This window comes from Beta vulgaris, chromosome 6, assembly GCF_026745355.1.
Source record: "Beta vulgaris subsp. vulgaris cultivar EL10 chromosome 6, EL10.2, whole genome shotgun sequence".
Lineage (NCBI taxonomy): Eukaryota > Viridiplantae > Streptophyta > Magnoliopsida > Caryophyllales > Amaranthaceae > Beta > Beta vulgaris.
In genome coordinates, this window is record NC_079207.1 from 61,447,692 (window position 1) to 61,466,282 (window position 18,591).

Here is an 18,591-nt window from a genome sequence, read left to right on the forward strand (position 1 = left end):
TTTTTCCCTAGTGCATTTTCATTACTCATTAAAGCAATCTTATGAAGATTGAACAATCATACTACTAGATCCATTAAGCCCAATACCTCACCAAACCCCCATTGACCTTGCACTAAAAAGCCCAAACTAACCATTAAACATATGCTTGCTTTACGATAATTACCAAACATGTTCTGAAAATTACCAAACCTACAAAGTGAAGGATGTTCTCCCAATCACAATCCTTTATCTTTACTCATGAAAAGAATCCTATGACTTGGTCCATTAGACCCAATACCTCCTAAAACCCCATTGACTTGAATTTTGCACCCCCGTTGTTCCTCCTTGTACTAAGAAATTCAAATTAACCCCATATCATATGCTTTTTGGTTATTATCAAACATGCTTCGGGCATTACCAAACCTATCAAATCATAATCCATTTCATTACTCATCAAAGCAATCCTCTGTTGATTGGACAATCATGCCACTGGGTCCAATTAGGCCCAATACCTCACTAAACCCCATTGACTTGAGTTTGGTCACTCTAAAATTAACCCAGATCATATGCTTTTAGATAATTACCAAACATGTTTTGGACAATCCATTTCCATTACTCATCTAAGCAATCGTATGTGGATTGGATAATCATGTCACTGGGTCCATTAGACCCAATACCTCACTAAATCCCCTTTGACTTGAGTTTTGGGTCCCCATTGTCCCTTCTTGTAATGAAAGACACAAATTAATCTCAAATCATATGCTTTCAAGTAATTACCAAACATGTTTTGGACATTGCAAAACCTATTCAATCACAACCCATTCCTATTACTCATTTAAGCAATCTTATGTAGATTGGACAATCATGTCACTACGTCCATTAGGCCCAGTAACTCACCAAATCCCATTGACTTGAGTTTTGGGCCCCATTGTCCTTTCTTGTACAAAAAAGCTCAAATTAACCCAGATCATATGATTTTAGGTAATTACCAAACATACTTTGGGCATTACCAAACTTATCCAATCACAATCCATTCTCCGAACTCATCAAAGCAATTCTATAGAGATTGGACAATCATGCCACTAGGTCCATTAGGCCCAATACCTCCTCAAACCCCATTGACATAAGTTTTGGGCCCCCAATGTCTCTCTCTATACTAAAAAGCCCAAATTAACCCCGATCATATTTTTTTGGTTATTAGTAAACATGCTTTGGGCCTTTTGAAACCTATCAAATCACAATCTATATCATTACTCGTCAAAGCAATCGTCTGTGGATTGCAAAATCATGTCACTGGGTTCATTAGACACAATACCTCACCAAACCCCCCATTGACATGAGTTTTCAGCCCCCATCGTCCGCTCTTGTACTAAAAAACCCAAATTAGTCACAGATCATATTATTTTAGGTAATTACAAAATATGTTTTGGACATTACAAAACATATCCAATCACAATCGATTCCTATTATTCGTCTAAGCAATGCTATGTAGATTAGACAATCATGTCACTAGGTCCATTAGACCCAATGCCTCACCAAACCCTATTGACTTGAGTTTTGAGCCCCCCATTGTATTTTTTTGTACTAAAAAGTTAAAATTAACCACAACTCATATGCTTTTAGTTAATAACCAAACATGCTTTGGTATTAACAAATCTATCCAATCATAATCCTTTCTCATTACTCATCAAAGCAATCCTATATGGGGATTGAATAATCTTGCCACTAGGTCCATTAGGCGCAATATGTCATCAAACTCCATTGACTTGAGTTTTGGGCCTCCATTGTCTCTCTTTGTACTAAAAACCTTAAATTAACCCAGTTATATGCATTTAAATAATTACCAAACCTGCTTTGGGCATTACCAAACATATCCAATCACTATTCATTCTCATTATTCATATCAAAACAGTCCTATAGGGATTGGATAATCATGTCATAGGGTCCATTAGGCCCAATATCTCGCAAACCTCATTGTCGCTCCTTGTACTAAAAAGTTTGAATTAACCCATACCATATGCTTTTAAATCACCACACATGCTTTGGGCATTACCAACCCTATCCAATCACAATTCATTTTCATTACTCATCAAAGAAATCCTATAGGGATTGGAGAATCATGTGACTTGATCCATTAGGCCCAATACCTCATCAAACCTCATGGACATAAATTTTGGGCCTCCATTATCCTTCCTTGTACTAAAAACCCTAAATTAACCCAATCATATGCTTTAAGGTAATTACCAAACATATTCTGGGGATTACTGAACCTACTAAGTGGAGGATGTTCTCCAATCACAATCTTTTATTGTTATTCATCAACGCAATCCTATGGGGATTTTACAATTATGCCACTGGGTCTATTAGGCCCAATACCTCATAAAATCCCATTGACATGAGTTTTGGACCCCCCATTGTCCTCATAAAAAGCCAAAATTAACCCAGATTATATGCTTTTAAGTAATTACCAAACATGTTTTGGACATTACCAAAGTTATCCAATCACAATCCATTTTAATTACCCATTTAAGAAATCCTATGTGGATTGGACAATCACGCCCCTGGGGCCATTACGCCCAATACCTCACCAAACCACATTGATTTGAGTTTTGGGTCCTCCATTATCTCTCATTGTACTAAAAATCTCAAATTACCCCTAAATCATATACTTTAAGGTAATTACCAAACATAATCTGGACATTACCAAACTTACTTAGTGGAAGATGTTCTTCCAATCACAATCTTTTATCATTACTCATTAAAGCAATCTTATGGGTATTGGACGATCATGCTACTGGGTCTATTAGGCTCAATACCTCAGCAAATCCATTGACTTGAGTTTTGAGCCACTATTGTTCTTCTTTGTACTAAAAAGCCCAAATTAACCACATATCATATGATTTTAGGTAATTACCAAACATGCTTTAGGCATTACCAAACCTATCCAATCATAATCAATTCCGTTACTCATCAAACCCATCATATGAGGATTGAACAATCATGCCACTGGTTCCACTAGGCCCAATACCTCATGAAGCCCCATTTACTTGAGTTTTGGAACCCCATTGTCCCTCCTTGTATAAAAAGCCAAAATTAACACAAATCATATGATTATAGGTAATTACCAAACATGTTTTGGGAATTAGCAAAATAATTTTGGATATACCAAACCTATTAAGACATTCTTTTCTCTTACATGTTGTGACTTTATAATTCTATTTGGCTTGTTTGGATTAACACATTTTTATCATATTAATTAATTTGTACTTAGAATTGTTTAGTCCAATTGTTTATTTTCAATACACTTTCAAATTGGAGGTTTTGAGACTTTTCTTAATTTCTGTCACGTTTTAGTAATTATCGAAACCCTTTTAAGTAATTACCTAAAGTGTCTGTTCAGTCATCTTCTCCCAACTCCATCTTCAACCTTTCCAAATTTCTTTCTCCCTTGAAATTCTTCATCCACTTTTATATTGGTAATCAATACTCAAAAAACGCACAAATCGGTCCCAAATCGGCGGTTTCCCAACATCTTACAACAATTCAAACCATGTTTTTGTTAAATTCATAATGAACTAGAATTTTGATTTTGATTTTGAGTTTATTCATTTTGAAACTCAAACCTTCATTTCCATGGAAATTCAGGTGTTCATGGTGTACATAAGATCATCAATTTTATGTTTGTTCATCTATTTCATGAATTTACAAATATGAAAGGGAAAGGTGGAAAAAATTCCCCAAAATTCCCCCCCAAAATTTTACCAGAAAATCGAAAATTAAAACTTCGATTTCATAACTTGTCCATCAAAAATTCATGATTTCTTTATGAATTCTCACCATTTCATGGAAAGAAAAGGATCCAAGTAAGAGATCTACTGAAAATTCGAGAAGAATCGATTAGAATGTTTACAGAAATTAGAATAAATGATTAATTTTCGGGTAAAAAAGTTTTCCCCAAATTTTTTTTAGCCGAAATTAATTTTCGGGTTTTTCAATTTCTTTTTTGTATTTTTCAAAATTATTTAAAATGTTTATAGAAATTAGAATAAATGATTTTGATATTTTCTAAAATCATTTCAAAGCAAAAAATAAAAGGTAAAAGAATGCTTAGGTGGGTGGCTCACATTCATTATGGCCCCACATTTCCCATGGTCTTTTAAAAAAAAAAAGACCAGCTTAGAATTTTCAGAATTAGAAAGTAATAAAATGAATAAGATTTTTGCAACACGAGGTTGCCAAGTCTTGCATTTAATTTAATTATATATAAGTAAAAATTTACAAAATTTAGATAAAATTGGCCTCAACACCACAAAATATAGCGCGGGTGTCATAAATGACGCCGTAGCTAACTTTTCTCCACAAATTTTCACGTGATTTAGGCTTCTGATCAATAAAAAATAGGATAAATGAAAGAAAAATATGAAATTGGGAGTAAAAAATGAACATGGATCCCCCCCGGTTGGCAAGAAAAGTTAGATTCGAATCATTTATGACACTCGCTGTTCCTAAGCCAATTGTTTGCGGTGTTTTGGCTACTAGTCAATATCGAGTCCGGATCCTCTAGAGTTTTAGTGAATAACTAAGGTAAGTTGTATTTGAACCATACATACTAGAGGTGGGCATGGGTCGGGCCTGTTCATGGGCTCGGCCCAAGGGCTTGAGTAAATGGCGGGCCGGACCGGGCTTGAAATTTTTAAAAATTTGTCCATGGCCCGGCCCAGGCCCACGGGCCCGCGGGCTGGCCCATGTTTTATGTTGTATTTTTGTATTTTTGACAAGTTTTAGGGTAAAAAACAGAGGAAAAGAGCGTTCGGCCCGCGGGCTCGTGCCGTTGCTGGCCGGAAATAAAATTTCTCGACCGTGACAGTCCCGCGGCCCACGTAGCGGACAACGGGCCGGACCGGGCCTAAATCGTGCCGGGCCGGCCCATGCCCACCTCTAATACTAGATTGAGGTGGGCATGGGCTGGGCCTGTTCACGGGCTCGGCCCGCGGGCTTGAGTAAATGGCGGGCTGGGCTGGGCCCGGGCCCATGAGTGATGGGACGGGCTTGAAATTTTAAAATTTTGTCCACGGCCCGGCCCAGGCCCACGGGCGGGCCGACCCATGTTTTATGTTGTATTTTTGTATTTTTGACAATTTTAGGGTAAAAAAACAAAGGAAAGGAGCGTTCGGCCCGCGAGCCGGCCCACGCGGGCTCGTGCCGGTGCGGGCCGGAAATAAAATTTCTTGACCGTGACAGGCCCGCGGCCCACGTAGCGGACAGCGGGCCGGGCCGGGCCGCTTGCCGGCTCGACCCTTGCCCACCTCTATCTAATACATACTGAAATCAATAGAGGCTAACTTTTGATGAGAAAAAACAAGAAGAATTTTAGAAAGAGAATATATAATTCATTGATTTTTTTTTTTAATATTGATAAAAACTCTATAGTTATTTTACAACTTATCCAAACAGCACAAACCCTTCTCTCTCAGAATCCATATTTACACACCTGAGTACCTGACGCATTGTTCAAAACCCAACCAAGCAAAAACCCACTAAAACCCTAGCAAATCAAAACGCATTGTTCCATTTCCCAGATTTGGAAACACGGAAAAATGGCGTCGATTTCACTGAAAGGAAAGACGAAAAACATAGCAAACAGGTCGAAAAAGTATGTAGAAGAAGCTTTATACCGTAAGCTATTTAAAGAAGGAGGAGATGAGGTCACTGTTCGTCATCAATTAAATTTGTTCATCAAAAGTCACAAAAGAGCTTACAAATGGGAAGTCGGGGATACCATCAAGAAGTTGCGGGATCGCAAGCACTATTATGCTGCTCTCAAGGTCTTCTTTCTTTGTTTTTTTTTTTTTACTAATTTTTGAATCTTTTAATGGTAAATTTGAATTATTGAAGCTTAATCTGTTGCTTTTAGTTTGTGCATTTCTGGATTTTTGGGTTAATTGAATAGTTAAGTGAATTTAGAAGCTTAATTAGTGTTAAGAAGCAAATGGATGTGGTTATATTTGAAAGTTTTTGAGTTCTTGATGATTAAGCTACATTTTGTAAATTTTCAATAATAATGGGTAGTTGGTGTGTGATATGTGGTGTGAAGTTGGTGTCTTTGGTGTTTAAGTAGCATATATATGTTTTTATTCAAAGGAATGAGGAACTATGGATAGAGGGGGGGAGGTTTGGAAGAGGTGAAATTTAGGTACACTCATATTGTTACTGATTTGCAAATTGGTTAGTCAATTATTTTGTTTTTATAGTTTGGTGGGAGCTTGGGTTTCTCGACTCAAAACTTATTGAATATTATTGTGGTTAGATAATGCATTGGCAGCAGAGCCCCACTCTTGCTAAGTCACCCTCCATTTACTCAGTCCTCTTTGGGGGTTCCGGGGGTGCGGGCGTTTTCTTCTTGGCTTTGTTGAATTGAAGCCTAAAAATTTGCAGCTCCATTTCTTGGAACTAAGAGCTATTGTTTGAGGTCTATCACCAGAATTCCAGGACAAGGATATGTATTGGTGTAGTAGTAATTGATTTATTCCATGAGTTTATTAGGGTTAAGGTACTTTGAATTTGCATTAGATCTATAACTATGCCATTTGATAATTTTCTAGTAATGAGAATTTTCTTCACTTCAACAGAGTTCCTTGTTTGGATTCTTGTTGTTAATGGTACTAATAATATAATGTAATTGTAACATCATTAGACAAGCTATAAAACAGTTGCTAGACCAATGTCATTATATGGGTTTGAGTGTCGGCCATTTAGGAGAAGATCATATTAAAAAGATCTTCTGGGGTGGTAGGAGCACCTTAAGAGATAGATATCTTAGAAAATATTTGAAAAAGGGTTGGAGTTGCGAGGATAAGATAAGAGAGAATTGCTTTTCGCGGTTTAGGCATGTGAGATGTCGACTAGATGATACACCTATTATGCTAGTTGGGAGTTGGGATATTGGGGATTCTACAAGAAGTGGGGCAGGTCAAATATGACTTATATAGAGGGCGTTAGAAAGAATAGGAATAAACTAGATTTGTGGGAGCTTATAATGCTTGACAAATGCTTACGGAGGAAGATGATCTATGCGAATGACCACCGAAGACTAAATCTTGACTCATACTAGATACAACTAATTGAAGAGATTGAGCTTTTGAGTCGTTGCATTGTTGGCTGAATTTTGGTCACTGCAAAATCAAGCTTTAGAAACCTTGTAACTTGTAAACTATAGTATTTGTGCCTTTGAAGTTTGAAACTGCAGTCTGAGATTCAGGTTTCATGTCCAAATGACATTCTTATTCTTATTATCTTGTGCAATAGGGAAATCATGAGTAACACGTTTTGGGTAGAGCCTTGAAATCTGAGTATTGATCACCCATTTGACCTTTGGACGCCTCTGTAGGATAGTCCAATGTGATATAACTTTTTCTTGGATGCCTTTTCACCTCACAAATATAATTTTCCTGAATTTTTACCATAAGGTTGGTTTCAAACTTCAAATAACCTATGGAACATTTGGATCACTGGCTTATCAAGAGTTTGATTTTGACAGGATCCGTGGCCTAATACATAGTGAGGTTGTTATTTGAACTACAGGAATTCACCTATTAACTTTATGTAATAATGGAGCAACTTGCTGTTGATCTCCTTTATGTTAGATGTCCTCACGCCTGTTAGATTTCTGCTTCATTATCTTGATTTATAGTGTTTGGTGATTCCATTTATCCTGAATTCTCTGCATCGACATGCATCTATATTTTGCTATTTGAATTGTTCTCTTCCCCTCCCTCTTCCTGAGACGAAAGTCTTGTGAACTGGTAGGAAGTGCACAATAGTGGTTATATAATTGATTAAACAAAATGGGAAGCCTAAAACAGTAACTTTTACTAGATTTCAGCCTTGTCCAATACACCTAATTTCATAAACATTCAAATTTCACATTACTTCGTCCATTCCATTTGAGTGCATCATATGGAGTGACACATAAATTAAGAAGACCATGTGATGTAGAGAGAAATCAAAAGAGAGACCCATGTGGTAGGAGAGAGATAAAGACAACCCATAACCAAATAAAGCAAACGTTGCAATTTTTTTTGGCATATTAAAGGATACATATTACCAAAATTGAGAAAAAGTACAACCTCAGCTCAACACACACAGACTCAACAAACCACTAATAAACAGGAAACAAAAACTCGGTTGTTTTCGAACGCCCGCTTTGTAACGGACTTCAAAGAGGCTGTTCTGTTAAATACTGTTATAGAATGATGATTTGGATTTCACACCAGACTTGGCTCGATGGCCGTTACGTACCGGCATTCCAAAACCATTACGATTAGGTAACGTCCATTATTTGAAGATGACCAGTTCCTTGTTCGTGGAAGAAGAAGAAGCCAACGCAAGATCAATAGATTTGAGTTGAAGTTAAAAAAAAAAAATCATGTTTTAATTTCAAATTAAAACTTTTCCAGACTCTAGAACTCAAATTACAGTAAAACCCCTCATTTAATTTCATTAGGTTACTTCGAATTGAACCCTAAATTGAAACCCCTAATATTGAAGTTACCTTGATATCCATTGGGAGGCGCCGCTGCTTCTCCGATCATGGCAGAGAATACCGACAAGCAGGGAATTAAAACTCTCCCGTTCCGTTACAGAACGGCCGTTCTGTAACGGATTTTGGATTTGCTGTTCCGCGAAATCCCGTTACGGAACGCCATAATAAAATTCACGTACTTCTCGCCGCGTTGTCCGTTCCGTAACGCGAACTCGCCGCGTTAGAACGATTTTATCCCCGTTACATCCGTTCTTTTCAAACATTGGCCAAATTTTTTTTATGATTTAATTATATAGTTGAGGAAACATGATATTCTATTAGATTTGATTATATTATGTTGTAATAATGCTTCATAAACTAAAAAATTCAAATAAGGTTAAAACATATTAATGTGAATTTTTTAAAAAAATTCACGCCGCGACGGCCGCGAAACGTTCTATTTCGCCGTTACAAGCCGTTCCCGCGACAACGCGACCGTTTCCGCGAGCGCGACCGCGAGCGCGTTTTTTTTCCCTGCCGACAAGACATCTTCGGCTGCATCTTGGGCTATAGCTGCCGGTGGCTGGCAGTGTTCGTCGCTCTTCTCTTCTTCTTTCTTCCCTTTTTCTGTTTTTTACTTCACACATTTTTCATCTTTTGAGGTAAACAGGGAGGGGTCGGCAGTCATGTGACTAAGCCCAACTCCTTTTTTTCTGTTTAATTTTTTCGTAAAAACTCATATTTTTAATGCTCTTGTTTGTAAGAAAAAGTTATATATGTATCAAAAGTATCTCAAATAGTGTATTTATAATAGTTTTGCACATAATATAGTGCAAAAAATTTAAAGATGGAAAAAAAAACTTGAAATTCCACTTATGTGATTTTTCAGAAAACATTCACACTGCCGGCCACCAAACTCTCTATTTCGACGTTACAAGCCGTTCCCCATGACAACGCGACCGAAACTGCATACATGACCAGGAGCACGACGTTTTTTACCATGCTAATAACTGCAAAAGCGCATCAGTATGGATGAGCTGACATCTTCTAGGAAAGGTTTAGCATACCCACTCTTTATATGCACCACCTATTTACACAACCTTAGCTCCATAAAATAAAGAGATGATAACAGCTCTATCATCCTCTATACATCTACAAGTTACTGCACAAATTTTCCTTAACAAGCTGCACAGGACTAACAAGCTCATTAGCAAATTTGTCGTTTCTCTGTGACCAAATACCATATAAAGTCTCTGTAAACAACATAACATAAAGCCTGGCTATAGCAGATTTCTTCCTGGCCATCTTTACAGCATAAGCAGCCTCTTGGGTGAAGTTAAGCTGCTGCTGTCTCATATCCAAAACCCTCATAGCACCATGCCAAAATTGAATAATACTGTCAGTAGAAGAAAATATGCTGAAATAATGCAATTATAAGAGAACAAAGAAAGTACTAACCTAGATTTGACATGAAAATAATCCCAACTTTTCATACAGCTTCTCAAACTAATCCTTACTTTGATTTATTTACGTATAACGTACTGTAGATTTTCTGTCATTTGCTAATCCATATCGGGTCTATTGGTTTATGGGAAAATTAACAGTTTGGGTTATCTTGAGAAGTTTCCTCCAAGCTTGGATTATTCCAAAAATTGAAAGTTCAGGTTATTTTTTAAAGGGAAATATGGGTGAAAGTTGGGATTATCGTCAATTACTTTATGTATTGTTCCCTCTGTTTATCAATAGGGGAATTTTGTTTGACACGTTTGTCAATGCATATCTTTGACCATTAATATCTGTAGTTAGACATGAATGGAAATTGTAAAAAGTTGATATTTTGAGAATACACATTGAAATAAATCAAACAAGATCCCGAAAAGACTAGATATTTTATTATGTATAATCAATAAAAGATGGTCAAAGTGTAGTTAGTGAATAGTGTCAAAAGTCAATATGTCCCTATTAAATATAAACAGAGCGGGTATTATATATGAACAAGTTTTGGTTTAGTAAGTAAATATCTAACCATTCGTTGCAACCTGAGTACCTGACCTTCATTTTTCCATATGGTCATTTCATGGTACTCTACTTAGTGTATTATGATCATGTAGTTTTGGTAACTGTATCAAATATATTTTAAATAGATTTTCTTTGAATTCTTTTGGAGTCAAATCTAATAATTACAAAAGTTTGGATTATGCAAAATGAGAGGTAAGTATATTATCAAAACTCAGAAACTGATTGCATCTTGATTGTATGAATCTGTTTTCTGTTAACCACTATTTACACAGTCCCATAATAAAGAATTGCTTGCACGGCAGTCTTATGTGCCAAGCTCTGCACTTCCGTTTTTGGAAAAGCTCTTCCATTGTATGGATATAGTGTTTAGAGGGTGATTTTATTGTTGTTGTGGTTGTCGGCATTGCTGGTGTTGGGTTGTCCCAAACTAATATCATAGGTTTGTAGTGTTTCTTTGGGCAACAGAACAATCCAATGTTCCTTTCATGGCTTCTGTTTTTGTTTTGATTTTCCTTTATGCCGAGTAACATGAAAGTAGAAGTGCTTTAGTGGAAAGGATAAATTTTTTGCTATAAAATCCTGTCTTTTGCTGTTTCGAAGTTCCATCTTTTATCCCCAAAGATACTCTTTAATGGAAATTTTGAAAACAACTGCCCATTCTGTTAATTGTCATGGCCACATTGTCTAGAACTCTTTCTTCCTTTTTCCTACTAGTGCTTACTATAGAAGGCAGAAAAATGTATTGGTAATAGCATTCAGCCTTGCATGACATAGTGGTGTGGAGCTTTATGTTTGGGAATAATTTGGAATTATGATGGGTGAAGGAATAGTCTTTTTGATAAAAAAATAGGTAGGTGATGAGGTGGTGACTGGACTCAAAGTCTCAAACTGTTATCAGTCATTTGAATGGTTCGTCCTGAATGAGATTTTGTCCAATGACATTGAAATGTTTTTCCATGAATTGTTTTATGGATCCTATAATCTTGACTACTTTATCTAACCGAAAGTTGTTTCACCTCCTGTTTGTTCTGTAGATATGCATGGGTCTTAGGAAGGGACCAAATTTTCCTGATTAGCATTGTATACATGTGTGCATGAACGCAATTTGCTACTAGTTTGTTAAATTATCCCAAAAGTATACAACTTAAATTTAAGTGATATAACAATTCGTCTCTTTTTGTTTAATGTGCTTGGAGTTCTTATGAATTAGGTAACACTGGAAGGGACATATATTTTGTAGGACAAGAACATATGGCTCATATATGTTTCTGATTGTTATTAGGATACTTCAGGTTTGGAAATTGAGCTTGACTATGGAGGGTCACCTTTAAATTCTATAACCATGAGAGAATGCTTTATATGGTGCATGACAACCTTCAGTTTCTCTTATCTGTGTGTTACAGATATACACTTGTAAGAGAATTGAATTTTCAGCTTAGCATGAAGCATCAACAATCTATTATATACTCTCTTCGTCTTTATCAGCTTGCCCCTTTGCCTACTTAAAGCTCAAAATCTTTTACCATTTTCTTTATTAGTTATATCATGTGGGATCTTTTTAGATTTGTTTCATTGTGTATATTTAATGTCAATTTTTAATAATTTTTATTAATACATTATCAAAGATATTGATGGTCAAAGGCGTGCATTGGAGACTGCGAAAGAGACAAACCGGTACATTAACGAAAGATGGAAGGAGCATGTCTCTAGGGTTATAGTACACTGTGTCGTGTATTTTTGTTTGCTAAGGAAAAGTTTTGGCCTAGGGCATGTCGGGGTAGGAGGGAATGAAGTTGGTTTCTAGTTGCATTGGGCATTTTGTGGTGGTGACTTATGTCTGCTTGGATATATAAATATATCAAGGATTTGCATTTGGAGGTGTATGAAATGTCAAAATTTGCAGGTGCCCGGTAGTAGGGCACATTTACTTTGTATAGGAATTCAAAGCTTGAGGAAAGATAATGTGAATGTTATAATGAATAATCTATGGAAGTGTTTGGTTGAGAAAGTTATGGGATAAAAGAGAGGTTTGAGATGAATAGAAAGCTTTGACTAGTCCAAACCTCTAATTGGAGTTTGGCTAGTCCAAACCTCTGATTGGAGTTTTTGGTTGAGACAGGATTTAAAGAAAGGTTTTAGTCCAAAAGGCTAATTTTGAAAAAGCTACTAGTTGGAGCTTTTTGGAAGAGAGGGTTGTGAAATTCAGTTGTCTAATGACTAATATATCCTAAAGTTGGTCAAATTTACTACCTTTACCAAAACAAGCTCACCAATAAATTATTTTTCAATATCCTTAATGGTCATTTCACCTAAATAAAATACCAATCAGCTAATAGTCATCTAGCAAACACTATCACACAAACAACTACTGTGAACAACTAGTCAAACCAGCTAATACAATCATCTATCCTCTAATTGCCAAAGAGGGCCGGAGGTCATTCCACTTTTCCAATTGAATCTCTTCCCTTTGAAACTCTAGAACAAGCAGGAACTTTCTTTCTTTGGTCACTCTTTTGGCGCATCAACCATAACATTGACATTGTAATAATCCATTTTCGACTTGCATATTTTCTTGTAATGCATGCTATTTTTGTTGAGTAAATCTTGCTAGGTTTTTTTTTCCCTGATCATAATTCTCCATGGTTGTAAATTGATCTGACAAGTCCGTATGCAGCTTTCAGACACTATGGCTAGCAGGGGAATGAACATGACGTTAAGTGACCAAGCTATCCACCTTGATCTTATTGCCAAGACTCACGGCATTCCTGCTGCTGAGAATTACTTCATTGATCTCCCTGAATCATCGAAATACATAGAGTGTTATGGTTCCCTTCTTAATTGTTATTGTAAGGAGTTGATTTCTGATAAAGCTGAAGCACTTATGGAGAAGATGATGGAACTCGGCCTCCCAATTACAGCCATGTCTTACAATAGCCTGATGACTATGTACACCAAAAGCGGTCAGCCTGAAAGAGTACCTGCTTTGGCACAAGAAATGAAGGCCTCTAACATCATGCTACAACCATACACATATAATGTCTGGATGAGAGCTTTAGCAGCTAGTAATGATATATATGGGGTTGAAAGGGTTTTGGATGAGATGAAGCGGGATGGACGAGTAGCAGAAGATTGGACAACATACAGTAATTTAGCCTCAATCTATGTTGATGCTGGGATGTCTGACAAGGCTGAGAATGCTCTGAAGGAGCTTGAGAAGCGGAATAAATCCAAAGAGCTTTCACCATTCCAATTCCTCATTACTTTATATGGAAAAACTGAGAATTTGCTTGAGGTTTATCGTGTTTGGCGCTCTTTAAGGCTCACATTTCCTAAAACTCCAAATATTGCTTACTTGAATATGATTCAAGTGTTGGTCAACTTGAAAGATATACCAGGTGCAGAGAAATGCTTCAGTGAATGGGAATCTAGTTGTACGACTTATGATATTCGGATCGCAAACAGTCTTATTGGATATTACATCAAAGAGGGTTTCTTGGAGAAAGCTCAAGAGCTCAAACAGCGTGCTGGAGGGAGAGGGGCTAAGCCCAATGCTAGAACTTGGGAGATCTTTTTAGATCATCATATGAAGCAAGGGGAAATTGAGTCAGCAGTTAATTGTGTGGAAAATGCGATCACCACAGGTAGAGGAGACGGAACTAAGTGGGTCCCAAAAGTCGAGATAGTCAATGGAATTATGCAACTGTTTGAACAGAAGAGGGATGTCGATGGGGCTGAAGGTTTCATGGAGCTTGTGAAGAAAGCTGTGGATAAGTTGTGGGCAGAGGCATTTGAATCATTGATAAGAACATACGCAGCTGCTGGGAGGACTAGTCCTTCCATGCGTCGTCGTTTGAAGATGGAAAATGTAGAGGTAAACGAGGAATGCAAGAAGTTGCTCGACACCGTTACTGCAGAATAGAGTTTTCCTTGGTTTTGACCTGTAATTCTTACAATTTTTTGGCTAGTTGATGAGCTTATGCTTACTGATGTTCTTTCAATAATGGATATGACCCATGTGGCGGTTACTTTTTTGGATGTGCGAGGGTGGAATTTTAGTTCTCATCTTTGTTCCATGCATTACACTACATCAGGTAAATTCCGTATCCGTAGGCTCTAGCTGTTGGCTCTGCATTCTGGGAGATGGGTGAACTTTGTTTGCATTTAGCAACTTAGCCTACTGCCTATAGATGGCAGAACTCTTTGGTCACTGTCTCAGATCAATAATCATCTGAGTGTATGAAACTGCGGTTTATTGAAACCAAAGATTCTGTAAGTCAAGTGTTGGTAATTTCATATCCCTACTCTGCTTTGAGATAAAGTATTTGAAGAAGGTGAAACTTTTGATTTGCTTAGATTCTTTAATTTGTAGCCTGCCACTCCCGAATGTTGATGGTTGCAGGGCGTGACTAGTATTAATAGTTATTTGAGGCAGTTATGAAGGATCGATTTTCCCTTGTGCTGTTGTGCATCTAAAATCTGTGTATCGAGTTCTTGGTCTTGTACTATACACTAGTATCGTTGCAGAATTAGCTGTTGTATGGCGGAGCTCTGGAATCAAGCTATTTCAAGAAGTAGAGATCGTTCTGGATTATGTCATCTAAGAGTATAGTTTTAACATAAATAGTAGCAATCTGGTAGCCAAGTAAAAGTTATCGTACATATCAATCCAAGTGGAAGTTGAGCCTTTGTAAATCGATCTTGCGGAGTTGAAAAAGAAATACATGAACCACGCGTATGCAAGTATGTTGGAGTGAGGCCAATTGACCAGATAGGATAATGAAAAAGGTGTTGACGAAAATTCAGTAATTAACAAATGTTAAGATGAAGGTTGAGCAAATATAAGCCACAAATTTGAGTTGTGCTTGAAAAACCTCACGTGTGGCTTGCACTAAGCAAATATTTGTACTCCCTCTCATTCCTCTTGCAAGTTTATACTATTGTGTTAGCCAGTAAGGTGATGACTTTAAAACCATGAATAATTTGAAAAAAATGGAAGAAAGGAAATTATCTAAAGCACAATTCAGTATTGAAATTTCCACGGTAATGCAGACTCGTTTTGATGGAATACATATGCTACCTTCTATTAATTCCATAAATATCGCACCCAAAGGAAGTAATAACTAATAACTACCAAAAGGAAAAAGGACGAAGATTAGGATGAATTAAAAAAAGAAAAATTCACAAGAGAGAGCTCAACTATCTCTATTTTCTTTTATAAGTCTCAGCTATGGATTATTTCCTACAGGTCCCAAGTTTACTATCTTGTGATTTTTATAGGTCTTAAGTTACTTATAATCGGTTTAGAAGGTAAGAGTTTTAAATGTTTACCATCTTCGAACACTTTCGACAAGTGATAAAGACCTATAAAATGAGGTCAACATTTAAAAATCTTAACTTTTAAAGTGTTTATAAGTAATTCAGGACTTATAAAAATTACAATATGGTAAACTTGAGACTTGTAAAGAATAATCCATAATTGGGACCTATAAAAGAAAATGAGTAATAATTGGACCCCCTCTTGTGAATTTCTCCTATAAGATAGATGTATAAGACTATAAGAGTTATTATAGTATATGACACACATGGGCTTTTGTAACTCAGCCCAAATTTGTGGCCAAACCCTAATTTAAGTTATTCAATGTCACTTGGGTATTTTTTATTATTAATTGTTGCCAATCTAACATTTTCTTACCAATCGTTGGAATGAGCATAACATGGACTGTGATGAGGTTGAACCTTTGTGTACCATATCAATCAAATGGCTTAATGGTTCTAAATTCTTTTCTCCGATTCAACTAAGCCCTTTTTGTTCTGTTTTTTTTTTATTTTTTTATTTTTATTTTATTTTATTTACTTGAATTACTTTATGAGTTGAGTTCTTTGTCTATGCATTCATCACTACTTATATACAATGTCATTCTTTTCTTTGAATCAGGCTTTATAATCACTGTATCCAATATCTTGCTCTAACTAGGTGGCGCAAAATGACTTTAGGACAGTGCTTTACTTTCCCATAATAATATTTCCAACTCATATTCTCCTCTTTCAAACAAAAAAAATACTACTACTATTATATGTGTATTACATGCTTTATTTCTTACAAAATCTAATTACATGGACAACATATATTTCCTCAATTTAAAGAAATATCATTACTTGCGAGTTGCGACGCTTTATGTGCTTATTTTAAGTGGACCTTCAGAAATATGACTCATGACAAGAAGTAGAATTTTTTTTTTTTGCTGCTAACAATAAGTTTTGAGTTGATCAAACAATTCTTAGTTAGTTTGTGGTTGAGCTAACTTAGTAGCACCTTCAACTCACGTCCAAGGTCAAACATAGCAACCGAAGATTACGCTTCCACACCCTTCCATAAATATAATCCGATCCCAATGCATCCATTTATTGGCATTATTTTTGATGTCTTGTTGTTTATTGGATCTCTTTTAGTAATAATTTTCTTTGCACGATCCCATCTAGTCGCTTAAGATTCAAGTCAAAATCATATAAAGAAATAGTAGTAATATTTTTCTTTTTTATTTTTTTAAAAGTTTGACTTTACACTCTTGAGCAACTTGCCGTCCAAGTTACGGTGATGGGTCAGAATCTTTGATGTTGTCGAAACTCGAAAGTTCTGCATTTACGAGCTACTTGAGTTTTTTTTTTTTTTTTTTTCTTTATTTTGCTATTTGAAGTGGGGTGGAAAAGCTTACAAAAATCTTTTTTTTTTGGATTTTGTATTTCTTAAAAGGAAGAAAATAAAGAGTAGTATAGTTTAGTTCATCTAACTTATTTATTTTGTAATTAAATAAATACACTTACATATAAATTTACTAATAATACATTTATATAGGTCTTTATTGGTCATCTAGGTCCAGATGACAAATTAATACTTTTCTAATGAGACATTTTCTACTAGAGACAAAGCAATATTTTATTGTCCTATAAAAAGATGTTGAATTGTGAATCTATCCCGTGCGTGCAAATCGTATTATGATTGGATTAGACTATTCTCATGAATTATTCTTGACATGGAGCGTAATGTAAGTTGTTCACGTCATGGAAATTCACATAATAAGAAAAAGAAGTTTGATCGACCTTCATGCATAATTTGGAAGAATTGCTAACCAAGTTTTCTTTCAAATTGTCTATGCTACTTTTGTTGTCTTCTTCTTTTTTTTTTTTTTTTTTTTTTTTATCATACAATCTAATTTATTTCAAGCTATATTTTTGAAAGTTGTGCTTAACCTTAATGTTGAAAAATGCATTTAAGTATCAGGCGCTAGATTTAACCAAGCACGGAGTCTCGTCACGATTAGGCTATTGCGTATTGTGACAGTGTGGGTGTAATATGCACATTCAAGGATAAAGTCCATCATAACATTGAGTAAGCACATATATATGAGATATCATTTTCTAAGAGGTGAGAAAAGAATCAAGATGATGAACATAGGTAGTGCTGATAATTCTGTTGATATGTTCACCAAGCCAGTTCTGCATGACAATCAAGTTCCAGCACTGTCTGGACTTGCTCAATATTCTAGGCTATTAATCTAAGCCCTTAGGGACATTTTGAGACAAGGGGAAAATTCAGGTACATCTGACATTTTTTTTTACATTTGGAAGATTAGTTATCTGTGAGAGAATTCAAGACGGAACGCTCCAATACCGATGCTTTTTTACATCCCACAACTTTGGCAGACCGCCTAGCCCCGTCCATCTTCGGGGAAAGATCAATTCGGATTGGCTCTAGTTCGTTTAGAAAACGTGGTTCGAGGAACTATAGGTGGAGCAATTCGACATAAATTAATATCGACTCCTCGAAATTTGGTAACTTCAACTCTAAGGTGGAGATTCATTGAAACATGCCTTGAATTATCGATGTATGAGGTTTAGTATACTGATTTATTTTAATTTGGTTTCGGTTTTTGGCCAAATCTATTTAGGTTAATTAAAAGAGTAGTATATGTAACTTCTAATTAACTTCTGGCTCCTATTATTCCATAATCAATACTCTCTCTCCTTAAAAATAGTAAATTCGTTTCTCCTCCGTCTGTGAACATAACTAGTCA

The 18,591-nt window shown here is 36.1% G+C and overlaps 1 protein-coding gene across 1 annotated transcript; it reads left to right on the top strand.

The window, feature by feature from the left end:
- Positions 1 to 5,406: 5,406 nt before the first annotated feature.
- On the top strand, positions 5,407 to 14,837 carry LOC104897267 (pentatricopeptide repeat-containing protein At1g60770). Its single transcript, XM_010684114.4, has 2 exons — positions 5,407 to 5,804; positions 13,194 to 14,837. The coding sequence occupies exons 1-2, from the start codon at positions 5,577 to 5,579 to the stop codon at positions 14,436 to 14,438; spliced, it is 1,473 nt and encodes a 490-aa protein (XP_010682416.2). The 5' UTR covers positions 5,407 to 5,576; the 3' UTR covers positions 14,439 to 14,837.
- The last annotated feature ends 3,754 nt before the right edge of the window (positions 14,838 to 18,591 follow it).